Source organism: Falco peregrinus, chromosome 1 (genome assembly GCF_023634155.1).
Source record: "Falco peregrinus isolate bFalPer1 chromosome 1, bFalPer1.pri, whole genome shotgun sequence".
Lineage (NCBI taxonomy): Eukaryota > Metazoa > Chordata > Aves > Falconiformes > Falconidae > Falco > Falco peregrinus.
The window spans coordinates 78,805,654-78,826,898 of NC_073721.1; the positions used below are offsets into that span (position 1 = coordinate 78,805,654).

Sequence of the window (21,245 nt, forward strand, 5' to 3'; positions counted from 1 at the left end):
TGTCATCCTCAACCCCTTGGTTCTATCTGAACAAACATGTCGTGATAATTCATTAGAGTGCTCTCCCAGTGTCTTGGGTAGGTTTTCCTGAGGAATGGCTTGTATTTGGTGTCTGACACCAATGTCAGATGACAGAAAAAAGCAAAACAGTTATCCATTCACCTGTCAATCTGGACTCTTCGTAGATATCCAAAGGAGTTAAAGTCCAAATTCCATTTAATTTCAGTGGGTTTGAGATTTGCTGGGCTCCTGAAAACCTGCGCATTCAAAGTCAGGCAACCAGGGTGGAGCTGATAGCAACATGAATGGACAATAAAAATGTGGAATTTCTTTTCGTGCACTCAACTGCCTCTGAAATGTGTGATACCTCTTGGACCTCAACTTCTCTAAGATGAAGCTTCACCTTTCTCATGTTTTCACCTACATTAGAGGATAATGAAAACTCACATTTCAGGCATAATAACTTCCCTTCCCACTCTCTAACATTCTCCCTGAGGGCATAACAGAATAGTGCCAGAGATAATGTAGATCAGATAACTTAAACTCTCTTGTCCAAGGTTTGAATCATAAAGAAGCCATCTGTTTAGAAATTATTTCACTTCATTACAGTGCAGATCTCAGTGAAGTTTGTAGTGAATATCCTCTTAGGACAAGATTGTCCTCTGCAGAAGAGTATATTATTAATGGTCATTGCTATAGTTTTAAATTTAAAACCGTTTTATTCCCTTCTACACTTCTAGGTTCTGTTTTCTTTGCATTCACCCACTATTTAGTTTCAATGTACAAGTTGTATTAATTTCCTAAAGAATAACTTCTTTAAACATCATCTTCTTATGTCTTACATCTTCATGTCTTAACTCAGTGAGCATCTACTCTTCCCACAGATTTGTTCAGAGGAGTCTGTGTGGCTTACTTGTATTCCAAAAAATGTCCAGGTTAACAGGATGGAAAGTACATTTTTATGGTAGATCCCAAAGGACTAATTTCCTTTTCTTTTCCTTTCTACTGTTTTCGCACATTTTCTTTTCCTGCACCTTTCAACCTCACAAAGATATGCACCCTTGTGTCTCTAAAGGCCCTGACCTATCCTTCGGCACCTATTGATTTTGGTTGTCCCTCCTTTTTCAGCTGTAGACATACCCAGTCCATACAGTGCAGAGTCAGAGCTAAATTTCATCTCAGATTTATGAGTCTGGATGTAGCACTTTGGTTTATGGATGACTTCTACTTTTTGCTTCTTCTCTTCCTATCTCTCACCCAGCATTTAATTTGAAGGAGTTTGGCCTGAAGTATATAGGTATATATATATTTATAGGAGCACATCATGACTGAGTGATGATAAAACAGTGTAGTAAAACCTGCAGATAAGGCAATCTTTGTAAGCAGACTTTTACTACTGCTGGAATATCAGTGTTCAACCTGTACTTCCATATGAAAAAATGTTCTGAACCGGATTACAGTAATGCCTACCATCAATGCAGCTGAAAACATTTAGGAAGGAAAAATTCCCTTTCGTTTTTCCTTCATGCTCTTATAACTTATGAACAGTATCTCTTCTAGTCAGCCAGCTTCTCTCTTGCTGAGCAGATCCATGTAAATGTCAACAACAGAGCAGGAAAACTCTTGTAAAAATTTCTTAGAGGAACTCAAGATAAATTTCAGGATCTAGTATTTAAGGAATGCTGTTGCGGAAACTGAAAATTTTTCAGAAAATATCAGTTCTGAAAACGTCACTGTTGGAGCTTTAGCCCATGGTATCAAGTACTGCTTTGCTCAGTTCTAACCACATACTGATGTTATGTCATTTCTGTGGCTTAGGGCAGATTCTGCTGTGTTTTGAAATTGAGTATAACACCTCAGAGGAGGTGCTCTAAGCACTTTTTTCCCACAAATTTATGTTTACATGTCTTGGTTGTAGTGCATCAGACTACTTTTCTAATGTGTTTCTTGAACAGACTTCCTTTCCAAGTCTTTCCAGAAAAATCTTCATTTATTTGCCTATTTATTTCAAATTTTGTTGCTGCTTGTTTTAGGGAACTGACTGTGGTCAGCTCTTCTTGGGCCGTTAAAACAATATTTAAAGTCTGGATTGACCTTTTTTTTTATTCTGGATTTTATACATAATTTACTGGAAAACAACATATACTGTAGGATACAACATCTTTGAGATGTTTTGAGATCTTTTAATCTTGAGGAGAAAGGCTTTAAACTTGAGAATTTGGGAAGTGGGGGTAGAGGGAGGAAAAAAATGTTTTGCCAGCAGGGAGGTACTCTCTGGAATGGGAAAATAATGAGATAACCTTGTGGAAGATTTACAAATGATGGTTTGTAAGAGGTGGAAGACCTCACCGGTGGATGACCTGATCTCTACAAAGATAGTGGATCAGTTAAGGCATGATTGTAGCAAACGTCTTGTCTCCTGTGTCTCCTTGAAGACAGGCTGAGAGAGGAGAAAATTGGGGTTGTTCAGCCTCGGGAAGAGAAGGCTCCAGGGAGACCTTATAGCAGCCTTCCAGTACCTAAAGAGGGCCTACAAGAAAGGTGGAGAGGGACTTTTTACAAGGGCATGTACTGATAGGACAAGGGGGAATGGCTTTAAACTAAAAAAGTGTAGATTTAGTTTAAAAGTAAGGAAGAAATTCTTTACTGCAAGGGTGGCCAGACACTGGAACAGGCTGCCCAGAGCAGCTGTGGATGCCCCATCCCTGGAAGTGTTCAAGGCCAGGCTGGATGATACTTTGAGCAACCTGGTCTAGTGGAAGGTGCTCCTGCTCATGGCAGGGGGGTTGGAACCCAACCCGTTCTGTGACTGTGTGAGTAACAACTGTATATATTCACTAGTTGCTGTAGTTTAAATTAGTTATTTTTTCTCTTTCAGAAATCACAGCACCCACCCTTTGGATTAAGCACTTGGTCATCAAAGATTCCAAACTGAACAGCTCCAGTATAAGGAATTCAGGTAATGTTCCATCTAAGAAACCAAAAAGGTTTCTTTTAACTGGCCTGCAGTCCCTCACTGTCTGTTCTTGTTTCATTCTTTATTTGTTGTACCTATCCTGCTGCTTTTCAGTGTTGATGGACTTGAAGTGCAGGCTATAAAATAATTTCAGATAACATTCTTTTTTGTGTCCAAAAGGCCACAGTCGATGTGTGATGAGGGATGTTGCTGTTTTCCCAAACCATAACTGCACAACCTCTAATTTCTTCATCTGTTAATTCATCCCTGCCAGCTACCATCTTTATTCTGTTTGCTGTTCAGCAGTCTTTCACAGATGTACAAACTGATGCATTTGGCTCTGAGATCTGGGCTGTAGGTTTGGTCTAAGTAGTTGAGAAAATACAGAAAAGGGCTTCTTTTCTAGCAACTTCAAGATCCTATTCTGCAGGGGATATTTTTGATAGACAAATGATTGGTTTATATTACAACTGAAAGTTGGTTACCTATGTCTGGGCCTAAGTAAACATTGAGATTGTTTTTGTGGATAGTAGAGTGGATGAAGGAAGACACCAGTGTAAAAAAACAGCAAGGAAAAGATCATAAACATGAGTGGGAAAAGGAGGAGCAGGAAGATCTGAAGTTAGGTTGTAGAACTTGAGATTGGAGATGAGGGTGAAACTGCATGTAGTCACTGAAATCACAAGAAACTGGAAGAATCTGAAGAGGAAAGTTGGGAATTTTCAGTAAGAATAGTTTCTGTCAGATCTATTTGAACTGAAGTGGGAGAAGGGAATGAAGTAAAGGGAATATCAAAAGAGGAAAATTGCCTTAAGAACCCTTAAGAAGGTTTTCTTTAAGGTTTAAATAGGAACTGCTACGCTGCTACTATTGCATGTGTTTTATGAAACTATATATGCCTAGAAAAGCTGTTGGGTATAACTCCAGTCCCCAAAACAGATGAACTGTGATAGCTTGAAGTACCTCATCACCTGGTATTTCTGGATTAGCCAGGGAGCATTCATGGCACTCAGCAGTTCCCTCAACCTTCCTGTGCCACTTACCAACTACAGGGTGAAATCAATGCTAGATTAGGTGAGATTGCCTTACTGCAGAGTGGAGAAGAACTTAGCAGGAGGACATGCCCAGACCCCAGTTTTAGCAACAGTCTCCTGTGCTTCAGCTCCTGACTGTTTTTGTGGCAGGGTGATCTGTGTAGGAACTGCCAGTGGGAATCATCCAGAAGCTTCAGATAATGTAGGAGGGTATCAGCATTCTTTAAGGGTGTCTTTCATGGGAGGGCAAATGCAGCTCGTGTTTTGTGAACTGCTGGAACAACCAGCAGCTCACAGTGCAGTTGAAGGTGACAGTTCAATATTAAAATCCTCTGCAATGGGCCCTACCTATCTTGGAGACCAATAATGCAGCAAATCTGGTAGCTGCAATGGAAATAAGAGTCCTAGACCTAGGTTCTGGGAGGCTACAAAGGGACTTGGGAGCAGGAGGATCTTGTACTTGAGACCCTGTCTCCCACCCTTTCTTAGCCTGACAGAGCCGAAGTAGGCTTTCATGTTGTAAAGGCTATGGGTTCGTTCAGTTGTTTAGTCAGGAAGCTGCCTGATGTAAACCAGAGTGTTGTTCATGGAATAATTCCTTTTGTGAATTTACTTTTGTAAAAAACCCTTTTTTTTTTCCCCAGTTGGTTCTGATATAATTTCTGTTGTTCAAACAAGATTATTGTGGGTGCATGCTACAAATAGAAAATAAAAGATCTGGAAAATTCAAGACTTCTGTAGGAGGTGGTTTCTATAGCAAGCTAAAAGGAGATGTGTGGTTCATCTGGCTCAGCTTTACTGATTGCCCTGACAGACCCTCGTTTGCTGTAGGATCTCATTAAGTGACTGGGTTGCCAATTTTTAGGCCCAGATTTCCTCATTAGGCGTTATAAATATACAGCCATTTCTGTTTCTTACACTGAATTATTGATACCAAGAAATGCTGCCTCTTCAAAACAGGGCTATGGTTTAGCTAATATTAGGTGAGGGCTACTTTAGTCTGTTTCTTTCAGCCAGTGAAGCCTAGTCCCCTGGTTTGGTACCTTTCATCCCTTGTCATACATGTTAAAAGGCAATGTAGGGCAGGTGGGATTGAACAACAGAGCTGGAGTGTATAAGTATCAGTTAAAATCAGATTCTCCAAATGTCCAAAACTCTGCCTTGGCTGAAGATTATGAAATAGCTGTCATGAGATAGGCATGCAGAATTAGGGGATTTTTTAATTGCTTTTGGCTCTTGTCACCTTAAAATATTAATGCTCAGCACATTTGTGATTTTTCATTTATTTCTAAAGGGTTAAGGTAAGTTTTACTAGTGCAAGATTGGATTTTTCATTTTGGTGTTTGCCTAGTTTTCTCTCTGAGCTTGCACTTACTGTCTTGAAACAGATACAGCCTGGTATCCTCTTGCAGCAATTTAATGGGATCACTGAAATCAGAGGTGAGAACAGATCTAGTAGGTCATCTAATCTATGGCCCTAGGGCTAGTGAATGTGTGAAAAGCAGCATTTTTCTAGTGTAGCATAAATGCCTTAGGCAATAAAGATTTCGTTTCTTCCCACAGGTACCTGCTCTGCTGTCTGAACTCAGTCTTAGGATTTTACTTTTTGTGATACTCAGCCTAACTCTTCTTTTATTTCTGTTCTTCTTCATTGGTCTTGAGTTCTTGAAAGCCTGCCCTACTCCTTGGGGTACTGAAACACTTAACCCTGATAACTCTTCTCCCTGTGGTGGTTATGTAGCCCTGTCCTTGGCAGTGAAGTCCAGTAGATACTATTGTCCGAGGGCATGTGCTGCTCTCTAATCAGCACTGATGTTGGACACCTTGGACAGCTAGCACCATTGCTATATCAACCATGAGGAGAATTTAAGAATCGCTATATGGAGACATATTTGCTGTCATTGTCTCTGGTCAATACTAGACTTCAGAATGAACCGACCACCAGGTAGCTGAGCATTGCAGAGCTGGTGAACACCCTGTGTTGCAGCCTGTATCTAATAAGGCTGCATGTGAAATCTGAGTGTTCCACCTTCCATTTAGGGCTGACAAACAGGAGAGGTCCTCCTGAAACAGTCCTCTCTTTTGGAGCATTTACATTTTGCTTGGCATATGTAAATACTAAGAAAGCTAAGGATCAGAGAAAGCAGAGTGACTCTAGCCTGGTGATTAGAGCACTTGACCCAGGCATTTTGCCAGTGAATTTTTCTAGGCTAAGTAAAACAGCATTTCTATGAGGGTTTGCTAGCGCTGTTACCCTAGCCTGCCTTAAAGAATTAAATGATGACAAAATCTGTTTCTCAGTAGGGTGAGATGAAGGTTCAAATCTTCTTGGCCAGAGGCAGGAACCAAAGTATGAACATGCTCTAACATCTGGACTGTAGAGTAGCAGAGAAGTTACTGTTTTCTACACTTACAAACTAAGTCCTCTGCCTTTATGAATCTTAAAAGCCCCAAAGTAATTTTCTCTTTCTGGGGCGAGTGAAAGGTCTAGATCAACACAGTATTTTATTTGTTATGGCAAGATGACAAAAACATTTTTGATGTTTGTTTTGAATTGATTTTCACCTTACCCAAAGATACACACCCACGGGTGCACACAGATGGCTACCCCAAACTATTTAGCACTGCCTTCTGTGACATGTCATTTATTTTTAACACACAGAGCAGGAGGTGATACAGATGAGACCTTTGCAATGGCTATTCTCTAATCAGCATGGGTGGGAAACATCTTTTCATTCTACTTCTACTGTTTTAGCCTCCTACTTTCCTACCTTCTCCCCCCGGCCTCTTCCAGCCTGCAACAGTCCAAATGATTATTTTTTTACAGTTCTTAATCTAGAGAAACACTTGATAATGTGTTCCACTTCCAAGAAAATAGATCTGATGGCTGCCTGTTTGGGAGCACCCCATCTCCACTGAGGAATCCATGGTTGTTCCTCATTTCCAGAGCTGGGTTATCTCCAGCTCCAGTTGTGCTAGTTAGTGATTTGGTTTTAGTTAGCAAGAGATTCCAGCCTGTATCCATCTTACCCTGACAACTTTTAAGAAAACCACAGAGTGATGTAATGAGCTCATGCATGGAAAAATAAACAGCTCTAGAGAAACCAGCAGTAGCAGCCTCAAGTAAATATTCTGCAGTCACTGGGGTTTTGAACATGACGTTATTTGAAAGGAAGAATGAGTAATATATTAAGGTTAGCAGCTGAAGACAGGTTTGTGTGTGCATAGTTTAAAAAAAAAAAAAACCAACCATTTTGTTTATTTCAAAATTTTGCTTGTTGAATGGGGGCCAACTCCATGTGACCTATACTGTTCAGCTCTGGCGCCCAAGTATCATGCCAGCATCTCATATGACAGTTTTCCAGTGATAGAGCTTTCTGCTGTCAGGAGATCTTAGTGGACAGAGTATAACTGTAAATGAGTTTTGAATACAAGAATGGTGGTGGTCACAGTTCTTTTTGTTAATTGAAATCACTTGGGGCCCAAACTTTAGGGCTTCTCAAAGGGAGAAGGAGCTTGAAAGGTACGTGTCTGTATATACTTTTGCAAGAAGCAGAAACACATCCTGTCGTCCACCCCAAAGGGAGTCTGTGTACTCTTGGGTGCAGTTTGACTCCAGAGATCTGAACAGTGGGGTGGGATGTGATTATATCAGATGTACTACCAGGACATGCATTCTCTGATTTGTCTGTGTTCCTTCTTTAACTTTTTTCCCGCTTGCAGAAAAAAAAAAAAAAAGGCAATAAAACCCACATGACACCCCAAAATAGCTTCTCCTTTCTAGTACTTTGCCTAGGCAGTGATACCATTTTGCTGCATGCCTTTCTTAAGGATCAGGGAATAGTGATTGCTCCTAGGGGGAATGTACTCATGACATGTTGCCTTAGCCATGTGGAGTCTTTCTAGGATCCTATACATTAACAAGGAGCATGCTTTTAAGCCACCTATATTGAGAATCAGTGTAGTTCCTCTTGAGTCAGATTGTAAGGGCAGGGCCTGCTGCTTTGCCCTTAAAAAGGATTATGGCAGTTTTGGTGGGATACACCAAAAATAGCTAAGGCTAGACAAAAGTTTGATTTGTTATTAGGATGTTCCTTTTTAGCAGTGAGGACTAACCCCCAAGGAGCTTGAACACCTGTATTATTTTCCAGAGTGAGGAGACAGTGCACTTATTTGCATTGAATATGTAGTTATTTGGAGTTGGAACAAATTTCTTTATGCCTTGGAGATGTGGAACGCTGCAGAGACTAGGGAGCTACAGGTACATTTAGATGAGGCTTTTGAAAAGCAAAGCACTTTTTTGAATGGGGACAGTTTCTCACCTGTCTTAATCCTGTCTTCTCAGCCTTATTCATCAGCTGTCTTGTCCTACCCTCAGCACACAGCGTTCCCTCCCTTGTTATTTAAAGATATGTGAAGCCATGGGCTTCTGCTACTTTTCTCCTGCTTTCTGTTACTACTAAACTAGTTGTGCTCGTTCCAAACTGACTGGCTGCCTCTCCATGCCAGTTGTGTTAATGTTCTGTCTAAATGTCTGTTACAGGCTGTTCTCCAAAATCTGTGGCTGGTTAGTGGTAGTCGGGACACCAAGTAGAGGAGATGGGTGGAAGCAAAAGTTGGTCTCACTTCAGCAGGAAAGCAGGTTGAGAAGGAAGGAGTGTCAGCCAGGTGCAATTGTGCTTTAGTGGCATCTAAATAAGATGTGATGGTGGCATTGGAATTGGAGAATTTTGGTGCCTGGGAATGACATCCTAATGCTGACTGCATCCTCTTTGGTGGACATTTTGATGCTTCCATCTCTTCTGGGCATAATACTTGGGAGTAGTGGTTTTTGAACTTCCCCATAGCTGAAGCAGAAAAAAGAAGAGTCAGTGATGATGTCAGGAATAACAGTTCATGGGAGGGAACCAATGAGTCAGAAAGCTTTTGCCTTTCCTACTATCCTCTATTATTCTGTTCTTCTTGGCTCTTGTCCTGCATCTTGAGTCAGTGCCTCCCAACACGGTGCTCCTCTGACCTGTCAAAACCATTGGGCTAAAGTATGTCACTTTATTGTCCCATCTGCCAGAAATATTTACCTTCAGACCTTTGTATTAGTCCTCCCACCTCTTCTTTTTTGTGAGGATTTGTTTTGGTTTGGTTTTGAGTTCATTTTAATTTAGGTTCTGTCTTGATATCAAATGAAGCAATCTCAGGAGAAGTGCCTGATGAGTATGATATGAAAACTTACTAATTACATTGCATTTTCACAGCAGATCTCTAGATTCTTGTCTGCTAAGTTCCTGCTTCCTTGCAAGCCAAAATGTGATGTTTCACCCTTATTTTCTATCCCTTCTTTCCCTCTGGCTCTATGTGGTTCACTCACACGTTCCTCTCTTGGCTGCTGTTTAGGAGGCCTCTGTCTCTTTCTCCTCCTGAAGGTTCGGGGAAGGTACAATATATGTGATGCTCAAGTGTGATTCTCCCACAGTCTCAGTGTGTGTGACAGGTGTGGTGAAGAAGGGAGTACGTAGGGGAGAGCAGAAGCAGGGAGGATGGAAGAATCTAGGACCAGGACCCTTCCCAGACAGCCAGCAAACAAAGTAATAAATAACATGCCACTGGGGACTAGTTAATCTGCTCTATGAAAAGGTGCAAAGTATACAAGTGGGAAAAATAACATTGTATAATAATCGGCATGCAACCATAGGTGTTAAACCGTATGCAGCTAGGCAAATAAATGAAGCTCCCCCTGAGTGCTGTGTGATAAATCATTCCCAAAGAATTCAGTCACTCCCCCCTCCTTATGCCGCAAAGAAAGAAAACAAATTACTCCAGACATGGAGTCATAACTCTTACTCTACAGTTGCCAGTTAAGGTGAGTGGACAGGGGGTGGGAGGAGAGGGGCAAAGGTATAAGAAGCTGGGGTAAAAGGGGAAGAAAAACAACCCTAAATTTAAAATGACTGAGGATTTGGAGAGGAAAGGAAATAAGCTCCAGCAACAGACATTACCTGGATATATAGGGACAAATGGAGAGTGGAGAGGTCAACTTGATGCAGTTTGTTTTGCTTCTTAGCAGAAGCTGGTTCATATTGGAGAGGTTGCATTGATTAGCTGAAGTAATTCCTTAGCAGCAAAGTGCTCCCTTGCTGTATGCAACAGCAGCCTTCAGCACAGGCTTGTATGTGGATCTGCACTGCAGACGTCCATCTGAACGTATGTTGATGCTTGCAGATAGACTACATGTATTGACTCACCTTCTCGCCTCTCTTAAAATTTCACAAGAAAGGTTATAACAGTTCTAAGATGCCATAAATAAGGAAGGGCTGTTTCAAGGTAATGGCTTGACCTGTGCTCCCAGATTCCCCCTGGAAAATGTTTAGACCTCAGCTTCTCCTGAAACCAAAAGCCCTGGTGGAGTTTGCAAGTGATTCTCAAGGAGACAACTGATGAAAAAAAGGGTTCAGTGGTACACAGGTCAGTGTTATCCCTAAGAGTGTTTGCTGCCCCCAGCATTGTCCAAGGACACAAGGCTGTGAGGCAGCAGAGTTACATTCTGCAGCTGGCTGGAAAACCCTACTCCTTCCATGGAGGCTTGCTGCTTCTGATGCCAGGCTTAGGGTGAGGAGGTTCTCTGCTTTGGTGGGTCTTGGAGATGGGGTAGATGATAAGAAGGGAAATGTGTAGGGCCCTACACGAATGTACAGTTTGTGGAGCAGCAGCATGGGACATTTGAGGAAAATGTCATAGAATCATTTAGGTTGGAAAAGACCCTTAAGATCATTGACTCCAATCATTAGCCTAACACTGCCAAGTCCACCACTAAACTATGTCCCTAAGCATGATGTCTACACATCTTTTAAATGCCTCCAGGAATGGTGACTCAACACTTCCCTGGGCAACCTGTTCCAATGCTTGACCACCCTTTCAGTGAAGATATCTTTCCTAATATCCAGTCTAAACTTTGCCTGGTGCAACTTGAGGCTATTTCCTCTCATCCTATCACTTGTTACTTGAAAGAAGAGACTGACATTCACCTTGCTACAACCTTCTTGTGTGTCAGCTGTGTCCTCTTTACTTTCAAACTGATGTCAACAATGTTGTGAAAGTCCTGTGTATATTTTGGAGTCGTGGGGGCACGAGTAAAAGCTACCATCCTCATGTTCCGTTTCTCTTCATGGGCATCTCATTTTTTGTATTTTGCCAGACCACTGAAATAAGAAAGTGGTCAATGGGAACCAGTGAGTACATTTTGTGGTGCGGTTCAGGGGTGGCTTAACTGTGTGCTTTTCAGGCTGTTGAAATGGTTTGTAAGTAGCTGGAAAGACTTCTTGGTAGAAGGTCCCAAGGGTTGCCTCTGAATAGTCAGGAAAGAAGGCTGAACCCAGCCTCAGATCCCAACAGATGGGAGTATGTTTAAAAAAGCAAGGCAGCATTCATTCTCCTGGAACGTGTTAGGGAGGAAGATGTGTTAAACTGGCTACTCTCACTCTGGGTGAGTGCACGGCATTTTTCTGGTTTCACCACTTCATAATGCAGGGAGGTCTGTGATTCTGCTGGTGCCATCAGTCTCCCACCTCATCTTAGGCTTATTGAACAGCCTCTGATAGCACAAAGCTATCATTCTGTCTGGAAATGGTACCCTCAGAATGCATGGGGTGCTATAGCTGGAGGGCCTGTTGCCTATGTAAGTTCTCTGCAATTCAGAGAAATTCTACTGGGAAGAACAGTAACCTCATCTATAGTGTCACTCTGGAGTCCTTCCTTTGCCTTTCAGCCCAGTTTGTGGAAGGAGGGCTACCTCCATCTCGTGACACTGATGGAACAGAATCAGTTTCTCTGTCCTGTGACTGATGTCTGAATTCCATATGTTACATTGTTGAACTTCCAAAGCCTGAACATTCTGCACAGACAGCTGGCTCAAGCTAAATGTCCAAGAGTGAGTGCTAGCACTCCTGTCAGAGGCAATTCCCTCTGCCTCCTCATAAAGTACTAAATATACAGGAAAAAGCTGATCTGCCATAAGATTCATCACACTATAAACCTGTTCCTCTTCCTCCCTTTTACTCACTAGCAATAGCATAAAAAAAGAATGTTACTGTAGTTAGGAAGACCAGTTTGAAATACTTTTTACCTCCCTGTGACAGTTTTCAAAAGCTTTCTGTTTGGTGTCTGTAACTATACACTTACAATCCTGTAAAAATAGTGTGCTCGTATATTCCAGCCAGCAGAGGTAGGCAAGTCCTCCAACAATTGCTATGCTACTTGTTCCAAGCACATTAAAAACAGGTGTGGAAGTGAAAATAGTTTCCCAATAATTTTAAGGCTCCAGTGGAAACACCTATGGCTTCTCATTTTATTGAATAGCATTCCTCAGTGTGGAAAGAGTGCAGTGAGAAAGGAGTACAGGGAAAATGAATGAATGTGTTCAGAGACAGGTGGCTTATCTCAGAGCTAGATATGCCATGAGCTAGCAGTGCTTAGAAACTATGTGAAATGGAAAAGAGGAGTTGGAGAAGAAAAAATGCAGACTCTGTGAAAGTTCCACTCAAAATCACAAAGATAGCATCTAATGTTGAAAGCTGTTCTACTGCTGAGGAGCTGTCCTGATGTGAAGAACTGATGTAAAGAGGGCTACGTTTTGGTGCCAAACTTTCTCTGCTCAGATTGTGCAAACTGTCATTGTAATGGTACTGCACAGCTACAGCTGTCATATAGAATATGGAAGCCTTAGGAAAATCAGACCTCAAAATCTGGAAACTTAAACGAGATGAAATATCTTCAGGATTTTAGACTGTGTTTGCAAAGAGGTTGCCTTAGTCATCTAGGATCTGCTGGAGCTTCTCAGTCTGTGTGAGGCGAGTGGAAAAGACCTGAAGAGATCACATAGGGGTTTTTTCCTCCCCAACTTAACTCAGGGTCATATCCAGTTTACAGCAGCTCTGATGCATGTAACCTGTTATAAATGCAGCGACAGGGATCCCACTGCCTCTTCCAATGAATGAACAGTTAATCACCAGGAGTTTTTTGTATCAAACCTAAATCTCCTTTCTCCAAGTAAACTGACTGCTACTTGAACTACCCATGGTGAAGAAAAAAAAAAGATGTATGACCATCCTTTTTTTTTTTTGTATAACAGCTTTTATGTCTCAGAAGACTGAATGTCATCCCTAGACTAAACAAATGGAATTCTTTCAGGCTTTTCTCATAGATCAAGTTTCCTAGACCTCGGCCTGTTCCCTTTGCGCTCTCCTGCACTTTTGCCAAATGGTCCACCTCTCCGTCAAAGTGTGGTGCCTAGAGCTGGACACAGGGCTCATTTAAAGGCTCACCAGCCCTTAGTGTGTGTTTCTTGTGTGAGGCCCCTGTCACTATGTCCCACAGCTAGATTTACCTGTTTTGATTTTTTTTGTTGAATGTCATGAAGTTGCAGACTTTTCGTGGTCTACCTAAGCTCCTGACCATTTTTTTCCAAGTCTTGCTGTCTCGCCAGTAATTTCCTCTCCATGCACTGGATTTCTCCTTGCTGGTTGTTATGGTTTGTACTTGTAAGTTGTGATCATGCTGATTTAAAACCATTTGTCAAGATGACTTTGAATTCTTTCCTGAATTTCAGTCTGTAAATTGCATGCTATGTTCCACTAGCCAAACTGGTCATTTAATTTGGTACAAGACACAAGTCTTACGATCACTTTCAATACTGAAGATCTGTTTCACAGAGAACTTTTGAGACGTCTCCTCTTGGAGCATGTTTTTCTTAACCTGCAGTGTTAGGCAACTATCTCATACTGTACGTAGTCTATATTTTCCTCATTTTCTTATAAAAATGACATGGCTTATACTCTAATGAACCAGAATTTAATCAGAGCTCTGTTAATGCGTTGTGTACAAGCAGGGAAATATTTGCATTTTTTTCTTCAGAATGACGTACTGTAGCCATAAAAGAAGTATTGTTCTCTTTCTGCTATCCTTATAGCTAGTCTGGCTACAGCTCTAGGAGGGCTGGGACTGTGTGACTGACTCCTTGAGAGATGGGGTGGTAGAAAGAGTCCAAAAGCTGCCTGAAGGGCAGCTGAGTTAGAATTGCAGGTACAGGTAACTTTCAACTGGTGGGTTTCAAGATGCCCAGGCATGGAGCTTTATTCCTCTGTGGTTTGGAAACCCTGTGGAGCAGACTTCTTTCCTTGCTGGGTAGCACCCAATGTCTACAGGTTCTGCAAAGTGAGCACAAGTTGTCCATCAAAAAGGCCTTTGGCAAGTTCACTGTAATCCCTGGGACAGTACTTCCTTCAGCCATTCCTCCTTATTCCAAGCTAAAGGGTGGATACTGAATAGGCTTCTTAGCATGTAACACCGGTGGGAGTAAAGTGCAGCTCTATTGCTTTGAGCAGAAGGAAAATGGCAGGGGAAGGATGAGTTCCTGGATAGCTGAAGTTTAATGAGCCACTTGGAACAATGCATTTTTTAAAATTGTAAGCCACCTGTTAAATCTTTGCATTGTACTTGTTCAGCACTGGAACGTGTAGTAACCTCTGCTTCCTTTGTAGCCTATGCCTTGAGAAATGAAATTGAGTGAGTACCAAGGTAAAGCAAGGACTGCTCAACTGGTACAGTGTGGGAGCACCTGCAAGGTTTGTTTTTCTCTTTACCTTTACATTAGCCAGAATACCATGGAAAGACCACGGTCCCAGACACAACAGGGTGGAGCGGGTAGCAGCACTGATGACTAACAGAGGTGTGGAGAGATTTATGCTATCCCCATGAGCCGTATTTGCTCAGCTGTTATTGTGCTCCTAGTAAACACAGAAGGGGTTGTTTCCCTCATTCCACCCACATCTCTGCTCGGGGGATAGGCAGTTAGTGCCTATTCACCACATTGCTTTGCTAGTCCTGCCAGCCCTTGTGCATGTGCGCACCCAAGGCTTTTCAAATTCTTTTTCCACTCTGAGGTGGAAGGGATGCAGATTTGGGCTGCTAATAGACCTGTGCTGAACTTTCTCTGTGGAATGAGGTTGCACTTTCTGCCCACAGCTTTTGTAAGCTCCATACTGGGGTGAGACACCTGTTCTCCCAGAGTAGACCTGAGTCCTGTTCACATTAGAGCTCCCTTGTGCAACATAAAAGCGACTCTAAACCAGTGTACATGCTATGATAAAATAACCAGTTCAAGGCTCCTCTTCTCTGCCAGAGCAGTGTAGAGACAGGCTAAATAAAAATGAGAAATCAACCCTGTTCTTGAATTAAGCTTCCTTGGGAGACAAGCAAATAGTTTCACTGAGAGGAAGACTGAGGCACAAAGACACAGCCCTCACTTTTGGGTTGGCACAGGATGTCTGTAGGAACTTGGCACTAAATGTCCATACTGTTGCCTTTCATTTGGTGCTGCGTTGGTTCCTTACAGAGGGGAAAGCTGGGAGTTGAACAAAAAAAAAAATTGGGAGAGGCATGTGTTTGGTTTTTTTGAAATGGTATTTTGAAGTCAGGTCCCTGTTGCAGCACTAACAATAGGGATTGGTCAAGAATTCTTCAGTAAAAGACTTTTTCCTACCCTTCTGATGAATGTTTGTTCATTAAAACTGAAGCTTTTTGTGGGAACTCCAAGGGAAAAGTTTCCCCAGTCCAGATAGAATTTCTGGTCAAAAGAAATGAGAGCAGAAAAGAGAAGAAAATCTGGCCTGTCTTGCATAGCCTGTAGCTCTGGAGTTAGGCTATTCACATAGGTTCATTGGGGCTGGCAGAAGCAGAGGGAGGTCTCTCCGGGGTGTAGAGATCTTTCCAAGGTGGTTGGTTTTGGTCACAGTCTCTCCCTTCCTTTAATAAGAAAAAAATTGGATGCAGAAGAGCAATACTGAAAAAAACCCTATCTAATGTGGTTGGATGGCAGATCTTCCTTAAGTCCCACCCTAATCATCTACAGCATCCTTGCAGCCCTGGTGATTGATGCTTGGTCCTTCGGCTCAAGTTAGCAGTAAGAGTTGTTACGTGTCAGGAGGCAGCTGGGGGAGGCTGCCTTGTCCCCAGAGCAGCACGCTGGCTGCATCTAGCTCTGCAAGCTGAGCATGAGAACGGTTAAGCACAAGCCTTTGGTTAGATGCTGCTAGATACCCTCTCTTCTCAGCTTTGTAAGGTAAACAAACACCCCATCTCTTTAATAACCATCTAATTTATTAGACAGTTGGATGAGTACCTTACCTCATCCATCACTTTTATTTTTATTGTGCAAGCACTAGATGTATGTTTGAATGTGTGTACATAAGGGACCAGGGATGAGAGACCTTTTTATGAATCTGACCATGTATTTCTCCGAAGGCCATTACTAGGGGAAAATTGCTGCGTAAATAATGTACAACTGCAGATGTCCAAGCCTTGTTTTCCTGCAATAGCTCATGGCTTCAGAGACACTACTTCTAAAAATGTTTTAAGGAGTGGTAGAAGCAGTCAAGAGTAAGAAAGAACGAACAGCATTTTAGAGCTGAGCAGTTAAGGTAAAATGGATATTTCTGCCAGTGATTCCCTCCTTTGTGTGTGTATGCATTCCCTGTCGGGGTTTGTTTTTTTTTTCCTGTCATTGGATTTGCTGTAATCTAGATTTGCTGTCTCCCGAAGGTTTCACTCCCCAGCAACAGTGAATTAACAAGTTTTACTCAGCTTCTTTGCTGATGGTTGTCTTAAGTCAAAACAGAGATGGCAGAAAACAGGGGAATGTGACAGTGCCTTTAAGAGAGGAAAAAAGGGTGTAATATTATGGTTGGTCCTAGGAGGGCTGTTTGTGTCCCACTGACTTGGTGCCTTAAATGTTCTTCTCTCTCTAAATGTTTAATACAGGGAAAGAAGGAAGATTTTTTTCTTTATCTTTCTGTGCCTGCAACCCCCATTAACTCAAACAGGGAATATGCTTTTAAGTACCTTGCACATATAATAAATATATGCTTCTTTCTTAGATGACAGCTTAATTTCATAGCTGGCATTAAACCTTCTAGCTTGTCTATAGGATTTCACTATCCTCCATAAACCTGGCCTTGGCAACAACAGCAAAGTTTCCAGTAAGCAGTCTGACTGGAACAGGCTGACTTCAGTGTCCTGGAGCTGGGATAGCATTTGATGGTCCCTTCATTACCCATGAGACCATCTTTCAGGGTGACAGTGTATGCAGTTCATGCCAAGTCCGGTACTAGGGGAGCCGATGGTATGAATTTCCCAGCTGATTTTTCTGGCTGTTGAAATACACCCCAACTGTTAACATTCACATTTATTTTTTTAAGGGAATTAAGTGCTGTTAGAGTGGTAGCCTGGAGGGGAGAGCCTTTCTGGGGCCTAGTGCTAGTCAATATGCTCTGCTTAGTAGCCAGATGTTGCTGAAGGAACTTTCCACAAGGCAGTTGTGAGAGCCTCCCCTTAGTTTCAATGTGTTTGCTGTTCTGATCCCCTCTAGCTCAGGGAAGGTATGTATGGTGGATCCAGAAAGGGTTCAGAGAAAGAACTGGGGCAGGTGAGACTCTTCAGCATGTAGGAGAGACAAAGCAGGAGTCTGTAAAGCTGTGAGAGGCAGGGAGGGAGATGGCTAACTGTTCACTGTTTCATCCTCCAGAACAACTAGGGTCAGCAAACAAAACTAGTTGGAGCCAGGTTTAGATTAAACCAAAAGATGTGCTTTGTTCCACATGCAACACGTAGTCAAGCCACAGAAGTAGCTGCAGGATGTTGTAATCAATAAAAGTTTATGAGGGGAGACATGGCAAACTGATGGAAGAGAAAAAACATTGCTACTTGCTAAATGCAGACTTCATGTTTGTGTCCACAAATTTCTGATCCGCAACTGGTTGAGACATGAAATACATGGGGGAAAGAAGTACATGCTTCTCCTTCCTCTGTTCTCTAAGCTGCTGCTTCTGGCCACAGCTGGAGGTGACCCAGACAAGTTGGGCCTTTGGTTTGCCCCAGTATGTCTGTTTTATGTTCTTCAGGATGTAATGGGATAGATGAGACTTTCATAGTGGCTACTTCTAGATGTATGCTAGAAATGAGAAAAATCTGATCTCCCTGCTCTTTCAGTTGTACTGCTGTCGTTGCTAATGGTGGGCCACTAAATACCGGTGTCAATAGCAGATTTTGCATCATTGCATCTGTTTGATATCAACGGAACAAAACCTGTAAGATTGGTTTCACTCAGCCATTAAACACCCTTCAAACAGGAGTGACTACCAATTAGTTCTGTATTCTGGTAGTAAATGCTGTAACTATTCGAGTCTCACAAATTTCTGTTAATATGTGCAAAGTATGTTTTGCCATTTTTTATAGCACAGTACAAATGTGTAAGTATGTACGTTTATTCTGTGTAATTGCATACCTAACTGCAGATGTATGTAAAATAAGATATTAAGTCATTGAAATACGTTTATTCTTTTTCTCCTTCTTGATTTCAATAAAGTCACATATTTTTTTGTTCTGACACACAAAAAAAATACCACTTCATTTTTTTCAGAGTAATTTTTAGTGCTAGTTTTGCAAGACTCAAAGGACTTGAGAGATCTTGGCACTCAGGAAGCTTTGGGGGTTTAGATAGAAAAATTCCTGGAATGTAGTTGTCTTCAGCAGAAGGGGTTTTTTCTTTTGCTTATTATATACAATGATGGTAGGGAATTCTGCCCCTGTTCTTGCTTCCCCAAGCTGCACGAAGGATCCTCCTCACCTGAGGGCCAAGGTGTGAATTGCTGTCAGCAGATGGCGGTTAAGTGGGGGCCCCTCATGATGTAAGTGGTTTGTTAAGGAGCCTGCAGGCCCCTGGCTCAATGACTTCTCTGTCCACATACAGCTTGGGAACGGTCACAGGGCCGTTTTTTTAAATGTGAAATCTGTCAGCAAAGTGAAGTCAGCTTAAATATCAGCTGAGGCTTGAGCTCCCTTTCAGTTTTTGTTGACTTTATCCCCTCCTGCTCCTTCCTGATCAAGTTTCTCCCTGCTTGAGTCAGACTTGCCGACACTTAAAAGTTTTTATTCTGTGTGTTGGCTGTGTGGGTTTGTGTGTGGCAAATTCAGGTGCCATTCATATTCCCAACCTCAACAGCAATCTGAAATGCTGAAGAGAGACAGACCATTATGGGGCTATGGGGCTCTTTAGCTGCTACAGTTCAATTAGAAACCAGTAAAAGTGCTTCTGGTACCCAAAGCATGCTGTACTTGGGTGACACTGTGCAGACCTACTGGAGTTTTTTTGTGCTGTACCTGCTGCTACCAAGCTGAGGAATTCTAGCTGTCAATCAGCACCCCTTCTGTTCCCCAAACACGGAACAAAAATTACTCTCTGTAGCAGAATTTGTCACCAAAATGTAAGATGTAACTGATGGGGTACAGGCAGGCAGGCAGGCAAAATACACAGAAACAGTGAGCGTGTGTTAGTTGTGTGCTGAGCCTGTCCTGAGGGCAGGATGCTGTGGTCATGCTGTGTCTGCTGGCTGACTGTGCAAACATCTGCAGGTTTGGGATGAACCTGTGGTGTCATTGCCTGTCAGTGCTAAAGCATTTTATGTATTGAAAGCTTGAGGGGATTCTTGGCCATGGCAAGGAATTTCAGATGTTGTGGCTTATTTATAAAAAGAAAAGAAAAACCACAGTAAACTGCAAAGGAAAGGAAACCTAGGCAAGGAGAGAACAACTGTTTCTGCTTCTGTTTTTTGTCACTCTCCCAAGGATAAAATTTAGGAGTTATATTGTTGTCTTTTTTTACCCTACACTTAGACATGTTTTAAGTCCTGTGCTGAGCTGCCTTGACTGCTTTCTGTCCTACATGCACAGGTTTGGTTTTTTTCTATGTAATACCTTCAGTAGTTTCCAAAATTGAAATAATTTTCCTACTCCTCAAAGGGTCAGAATGTTTGGAGACTTGTAATAGAGAACTGTTGAGCCAAATACATCTTAATGTCCTGTGGGTACTCTGTGCATCTTTTCCCCCTTTAATGGCTGGTCCATGTAAGAGGCAGCGGGTCAGCACCCATCTGCAGGCAGTGGTTGAAGAGGCAGTGTTAGGGCCAAAGGTGCCAGGCTGGCCGCAGAAGCCACTTCTGGGCTTCTTTCTGTTCTTTGGTGTGTGCCACCTGTGTACACTGTTCTCTGGTTGATGACATCTTGAGAAATAACCTTTTCTGTGTAATAAGCTATTAAGGGACAGGGTCCTACCTACCCTGCAGTGGGGAGCACTGTTGGGTGCCCTCTGTTTTCCAGGTGAGGACAACAGAGTGTGCTAGAGAAGTGAAGGCAGTGAGGGTAGAATGGGATATCTCATTCTGTTGCCTGCAGGTGTGTGCAAGGTGCTGTCTGCACTGCATAAGGGTGTTAAAACATAACCTTCTGCTCCTCTTGTGATCGTGTCAGAGAGATGCTATTGAGAGGGAGGAGTGCGTTGCTGTCTGGAGAAAGAGACGGTGGGACAGGGCAGGGTGTTTGCCTCCTTTGTTTAACTGGAAAATACAAGTCATAATTTAGGGTCTCTCAGTATGGGAAAACATGATCTGGGAAATGCTTACCCCATGGCTGCAGTAATAGTGAATTATTGTTATCTGATAGTTCTGTTCCAAAACCCAGATGAATGGGAACAGTTTTTCCTGCTGCTCCTGGCTTGCTGGGCACTTGGCAGTCAATGTCTATAATCCATTGTAGGAGGAAGCTCTCAACCTGGAAGTCCCTGAGTCCCTAGGGATGTAGACGTGCTGGTGTTTGCTGAAAAGGAAACAGACACAAAGTTCTCCTCATGTGAAGGATACCCATATCCTGCTGAGCTGAGGAAGGTGATCTTGATTTGACTTCTTTTTCTCCACCCTTTCCAACCTCCTTCCCATCTTCCAGAGAAAGTTCACTCCTGTGACCAGGAAAGGCAGAGCGCCCTGGAGGAGGCCAGGCAGAACCCCCGTGAAGGCATCGTCATCCCCGAGTGCGCTCCTGGAGGGCTCTACAAACCAGTGCAATGCCACCAATCGACTGGGTACTGCTGGTGTGTCCTGGTGGACACAGGACGCCCCCTGCCTGGTACTTCCACTCGGTAAGAGCTGTAGGCCTGGTGAGATACCTGCCTGGAGAAGATGAGATATAAAAAAATTCTGTTGCTGTATCAGATAAGTTCTTACTTCTAGAGCAGTCAGCTCTGTACTGCCTTCCTTTGAGCTAGCAATGCCTTATGTGATGTTCCCTATTGTATGTTACTACGCAGGTCCCTCTATGTAGGGGTTGATGCCTAGTGACTACTGCCCTTACTTTCCTCTGTGTTAAGTATTCATGCAAAA

The 21,245-nt window shown here is 42.6% G+C and overlaps 1 protein-coding gene across 5 annotated transcripts in view; it reads left to right on the forward strand.

Annotated features, from left to right (window-relative positions):
• Window positions 1-21,245, forward strand: part of SMOC1 (SPARC related modular calcium binding 1) — a 132,061-nt gene that overhangs the window by 87,431 nt on the left and 23,385 nt on the right. For all 5 annotated transcript variants that reach the window (XM_055819663.1, XM_055819669.1, XM_055819682.1 and 2 more), the window contains exons 7-8: window positions 2,879-2,959; window positions 20,812-21,004. In XM_055819663.1, coding sequence (XP_055675638.1) covers window positions 2,879-2,959; window positions 20,812-21,004 — 274 coding nt within the window. The remainder of the gene's footprint in view (window positions 1-2,878; window positions 2,960-20,811; window positions 21,005-21,245) is intronic.